The following is a 6,000-nucleotide window of genomic DNA, read 5'->3' on the forward strand; positions in this document are numbered from 1 at the left end:
ATGCAAATCAAAACTACAATGAGGTATCACCTCACTCCTGTTAGAATGGGCATCATCAGAAAATCTACAAACAACAAATGCTGGAGAGGGTGTGGTGAAAAGGGAACCCTCTTGCACTGTTGGTGGGAATGTAAATTGATACAGCCACTATGGAGAACAATATGGAGGTTCCTTAAAAAACTAAAAATAGAATTACCATATGACCCAGCAATCCCACTACTGGGCATATACCCAGAGAAAACCGTAATTCCAAAAGACACATGCACCCGAATGTTCATTGCAGCACTATTTACAATAGCCAGGTCATGGAAGCAACCTAAATGCCCATCAACAGACGAATGGATAAAGAAGATGTGGTACATATATACAATGGAATATTACTCAGCCATAAAAAGGAACGAAATTGAGTCATTTGTTGAGACGTGGATGGATCTAGAGACTGTCATACAGAGTGAAGTAAGTCAGAAAGAGAAAAACAAATATCGTATATTAATGCATGTATGCGGAACCTAGAAAAATGGTACAGAAGAGCCAGTTTGCAGGGCAGAAGTTGAGACACAGATGTAGAGAATGGACATATGGACACCAAGGGGGGAAAACTGCGGTGGGGTGGGGATGGTGGTGTGCTGAATTGGGCGATTGGGATTGACATGTATACACTGATGTGTATAAAACTGATGCCTAATAAGAACCTGCAGTATAAAAAAACAAACAAAACAACTAATACTAAACTTTCATTGGGTTATTTGTATGGAAATATGTTAATATAAATGTTTCAGACATTACATGAAATTTCTAAAAATCATATTTGTAAAAAAAAAAAAAAAAAAAAAAAAAAGAAATCTCTTGCATTCCTATACACTAATGATGAAAAATCTGAAAGAGAAATTAAGTAAACACTCCCATTTACCATTGCAACAAAAAGAATAAAATACCTAGGAGTAATCCTATGTAAGGAGACAAAGACCTGTATGCAGAAAACTATAAGACATTGAGGAAAGAAATTAAAGATGATAGAAACAGATGGAGAGATATACCATGTTCTTGGATTGGAAGAACCAACATTGTGAAGATGACTATACTACCCAAACAATCTACAGATTCAATGCAATCCTTATCAAACTACCAATGGCATTTTTCACAGAACTAGAACAAAAAAGTTCACAATTTGTATGGAAACACAAAAGTCCCCGAATAGCCAAAGCAATTTTGAGAAAGAAAAACGGAGCTGGAGAAATCAGGCTCCTTGACTTCAGACTTTACTACAAAGCTACAGTAATCAAGACAGTATGGTACTGGCACAAAAACAGAAATATAGATCAATGGAACAGGATGGAAAGCCCAGAGATAAACCCAAGCACATATGGTCACCTTATCTTTGATGAAGGAAGCAAGAATATACAATGGAGAAAAGACAGCTTCTTCAATAAGTGGTACTGGGAACACTGGACACCTAAGTGTAAAAGAATATTAGAACACTCCCTAACACCATACACAAAAATAAACTCAAAATGGATTGAAGACCTAAATGTAGGGCCAGACACTATAAAACTCTTAGAGGAAAACATAGGCAGAACACTCTATGATATAAATCACACCAAGATCCTTTTTGACCCACCTCCTAGAGAAATGGAAATAAAACCAAAAATAAACAAGTGGGACCTAATGAAACTTAAAAGCTTTTGCACAGCAAAGGAAACCATGAACAAGATGAAAAGACAACCCTCAGAATGGGAGGAAACATTTGCAAACCAAGCAACTGACAAAGAATTAATCTCCAAAATATACAAGCAGCTCACGCAGCTCAATATCAAAAAAAAAAAACCAACCCAATCCAAAACTGGGCAGAAGGCCTAAATCAACATTTCTCCAAAGAAGATATACAGATTGCCAACAAACACATGACAGGATGGTCAACATCACTAATCATTAGAGAAATGCAAATCAGAACTACAATGAGATATCACCTCACATCAGGCAGAATGGCCATTATCAAAAAATCTACAAACAATAAATGCTGGAGAAGGTGTGGAGAAAAGGGAACCCTCTTGCACTGTTGGTGGGAATGTAAATTGATACAGCCACTATGGAGAACAGTATGGAGGTTCCTTAAAAAACTAAAAATAGAACTACCATACAACGCAGCAGTCCCACTACTGGGCATATACCCTGAGAAAACCATAATTCAAAAAGAGTCATGTACCACAATGTTCATTGCAGCACTATTTACAATAGCCAGGACATGGAAGCAACCTAAGTGTCCATCGACAAATAAATGGATAAAGAAGATGTGGCACATATATACAATGGAATATTGCTCAGCCATAAAAAGAAACGAAATTGAGTTATTTGCAGTGAGTTGGATGGACCGAGAGACTGTCATACAGAGGGAAGTAAGTCAGAATGAGAAATACAAATACCATATGTTAACAAATATATATGGATTCTAAAAAAAAAAGAAAAGGAAAAAAATGGTTCTGAAGAACCTAGGGTCAGGACAGGAATAAAGATGCAGAAATAGAGAATGGACTTGAGGACATGGAGAGGGGGAAGGGTAAGCTGGGACGAAGTGAGAGAGTGGCATGTACATATATACACTACCAAATGTAAAATAGTTAGCTAGTGGGAAGCAGCTGCATAGCACAGGGATATTAGCTAGGTGCTTTGTGTCCCCCTAGAGGGGTGGGATAGGGAGGGTGGGAGGGAGACGCAAGTGGGAGGAGATATGGGGATATATGTATACATCTAGCTGATTCACTTTGTTATACAGCAGAAACTAACACACCATTGTAAAGCAATTATACTCCAATAAAGATGTTAAAAAATAAGTAAATAAAAATAAAACAAAACAAGAAACAACAAATAACAAGTTTTGGCAAGGATGTGGAGAAAATGTAACACTTGTACACTGTTGGTGGGAATGTAAATTGGTGTAACCACTATGGAAAACAGTACAGAGAGTCCTCAAAAACTTAAAACTAGAAGTACCATAAGATCCAGCAGTTCCACTACTGAGTATTTGTGAAGAAAACAAAAACACTGATTCTAAAAGATACATTCACCCCTATGTTCATTGCAAGACTATTTACAGTAGCCAAGATATGGAAGCAACCTAAGTGCCAATCAATATATGAATGGATAAAGAAGAAGTGGTAAACACACACACACACACACACACACACACACACACACCGGAATATTACTCAGCCATAAAAAAGAATGAAATCCTGCCATTTGTGATAACATGATGGACCTATAGGGTATTATGCTAAGTGAAATAAGTCAGAGATAGACAAATGAACAAACGGAACCAAACAGAAACCGAGTCTTAGACACAGATAACAAACAGGTGCCAGAGGGGAGGGTATTGGTAGGAGGAGAGAAATACGTAAGTGGTAGTGAGAGGTACAAACTTTCAGTTACAAAATAAATGAGTCAGAGGTATGAAATGTATAGTGTGGGAATATAGTCAATAATTATGTAATATCTTTATTGTGACAGATGACAACTAGACTTATCATGGTGATCATTTTTAACGTATAGAAATATCGAATCACTGTGTTGTGCACCAGGAACTAGCGTGGTGTTGTAGGTCAATTATACTTCCAAAACAAACAAACTCATAGAAAAAGAGATCAGATTTGTGGCTACCAGAGGTGGAGAGTGGAGGGAGGGTGAATTAGATGAACGTAATCTAAAGTACAAATTTTCAGTTATAAGATAAATAAGTACTAAGTAGGTAATGTACAACATGATAAAAATAATGAACACTGCTGTATGTTACAAATGAAAGCTGTTAAGAGAGTAAATCCTAAGACTTCTCATCATAAGGAAAAAATTCTTTTTTCTATTTCTTTAATGTTATGTCTATGTGAGATGATAGGTGTTTTCCAAACCTCTTGTGATCATTTCATGATGTGTGTAAGTCAAATCATTATTGTTGTACACCTTTAACTTAAACAGTGCTATATGTCAATTACATCTCAATAAAAATAGAAGAAAAATTAAATTATTAAAAATTTAGGTCAAGGCTATAGAAAAATCCCTTTACTTCATCATAAATATATCTACATAAATGTAGATCCATAATAATTTTTGGTACCCAGTTAAAAGTTTAAATCAGTAAGTTCTGTTTGTGAAAATTCATATAAATTTTTGAAATGTGCATGTTACTTTATATGTGTTCTTCTAGAGTAAACGGTTTAAATGAGGGAGCTGATACTATCTTACCTTCAGTTTATTTCCTGGGGCAAATATTTCCAAAATTAATTTTGAAAATTGTTTTTTTAGCCAACCTGGTGCTACTCAAAGTACATAGAAGCCTTAGAACAGGAAAGGATTCTTCTTAAAATTCAAGAAGAACTAGAAACAAAGTTGTTTGCAGGTAATTTTTGCTTTTTGCTTACAGGGTTGCTTTGTTATCTTCTATTACAGATTAATATTAACGGACTTTGTTAATGATTACTTCACTGTTTCCCTTATTTCTCTTATTTTTGTGCAGCCACACCATCTTTTACAAATTTCAAGTCTGCTGCTTCCGCTATGTCTTTGAAAAAGACCATATCTTCCCACAACATCCAGAGTGAGTTTCATGTGATAGTCTGTCTTCAGTTCTTTCTTCCTTATTGTTAGAACTCTACCTCTCACCTGGCCATCTGGAGAGGGTAGGAAGGGATGAGGACTGATTCCTTCCCAACTGCTCTGACCCCCAAGTTAGGAGAATTTCAGAGTGTGTGTGTGTTCCGTCTGTCTCTGTTTTTTTCTCCTCTGCTGAGGAGGAAAGACTATGACATATACCCAACACTACATTATACTTCCAGAGTGACAGCACTCATGGAAGTGTATACGCTGCTGCTGATAGGTACAAGATAAGTCATAGACTGAATTGATCAGTCCCATCCATGTCCCTCTGACTCACACACTAATGCACATGCACACCTGCACAGTGCACACATAAAACACACACACATAGACTTACACTGTCCAGTAGTAAATTGATGGCTAGGAGCACCTTGCCTCCCTTCTGAATGGCACAGTCTCCTGAATAGGAAGACCCCTGGGGAATGATAATTTATTCCTTCTGTCTACTCCTTATCTAGTCTTCTCTTCCACAAAGAACATTTATGGAAGAGTGGGCTCAGTATCCCAAGGTTTCCCAAGCTGAATTTTTCTAAGTTCCACTTTCCCAAGATGGGAATATAAGAAGGAACTGAAAATAAAGAACTGAAAATCAAGCTGGGGTCCTTCTCTCATACAGATACTGATGTGATTATACAGTTTTGATACTAGCGTTAGAGTTTAACAATGCCCTTACAAAGTAGTATACTAGTATAATGTAATGTGTGTAACCCATTGACCGAATACTTAAAGAACCCAGTAAAAGCCCCTTTTCTCTCATCTTCCGTCTTGTAGCTTAGATTTTTGTTTCTGAAAATCCTTAGTTTTCTGGTTCTTGGGAGGGTTTGACGAGCAGGCCTTTATGCTCTTAGCCTGCTCATCTCTTTTCTCTTCTGATTTATCCTACCCACTGTGCCCTCTGTCAGTTCCCCCACCCCTTAGACCAACCTCACAGTCCCTCCAACATTTAGGGTGTGCTGACACATTTGTTAACTTTTTTGATCCTTCTTACAACTCTGTGTACGTTTCTGTTTTTGTTGGTTGGGATTTAAATTTTCTCTAGCAGCTTATGTTTCAATCATTTCTTCTTCTTCTTCTTTTTTTTTTTTTTGCAGGAATTCTTTAAACCAAATTTAACTAACATGGAAGCTCAAGTGAGTTTTTGATGGTCTGCTTTAGAGCAAGCCTATCATCTAAATAAAGTTTAGCTTGTTTTACTTCCACAGTTTGAAAACGAAGTCTCTTCTGTACACACGACATACAAGACTATAAAAAAAATTTTAACTTATTTAGGATAAAATGACTTCTATCTAGGTTAGAAGAATCAAAATGTTTTGCTTATCGCCCACGTTAAGGAACTATGTTTTGCTCCTCAAGTAGTCT

At 36.7% G+C, this 6,000-nt stretch overlaps 1 protein-coding gene across 1 annotated transcript in view; it reads left to right on the forward strand.

Annotated features, from left to right (window-relative positions):
* RGS22 (regulator of G protein signaling 22) overlaps window positions 1-5,770 on the forward strand; it is a 122,106-nt gene extending 116,336 nt beyond the window's left edge. The window contains exons 21-23 of the mRNA XM_059901409.1: window positions 4,291-4,384; window positions 4,502-4,582; window positions 5,733-5,770. Coding sequence (XP_059757392.1) covers window positions 4,291-4,384; window positions 4,502-4,582; window positions 5,733-5,743 — 186 coding nt within the window. The 3' untranslated portion in view covers window positions 5,744-5,770. The remainder of the gene's footprint in view (window positions 1-4,290; window positions 4,385-4,501; window positions 4,583-5,732) is intronic.
* The last annotated feature ends 230 nt before the right edge of the window (window positions 5,771-6,000 follow it).

Source organism: Balaenoptera ricei, chromosome 17 (assembly GCF_028023285.1).
Source record: "Balaenoptera ricei isolate mBalRic1 chromosome 17, mBalRic1.hap2, whole genome shotgun sequence".
Taxonomy (NCBI): domain Eukaryota; kingdom Metazoa; phylum Chordata; class Mammalia; order Artiodactyla; family Balaenopteridae; genus Balaenoptera; species Balaenoptera ricei.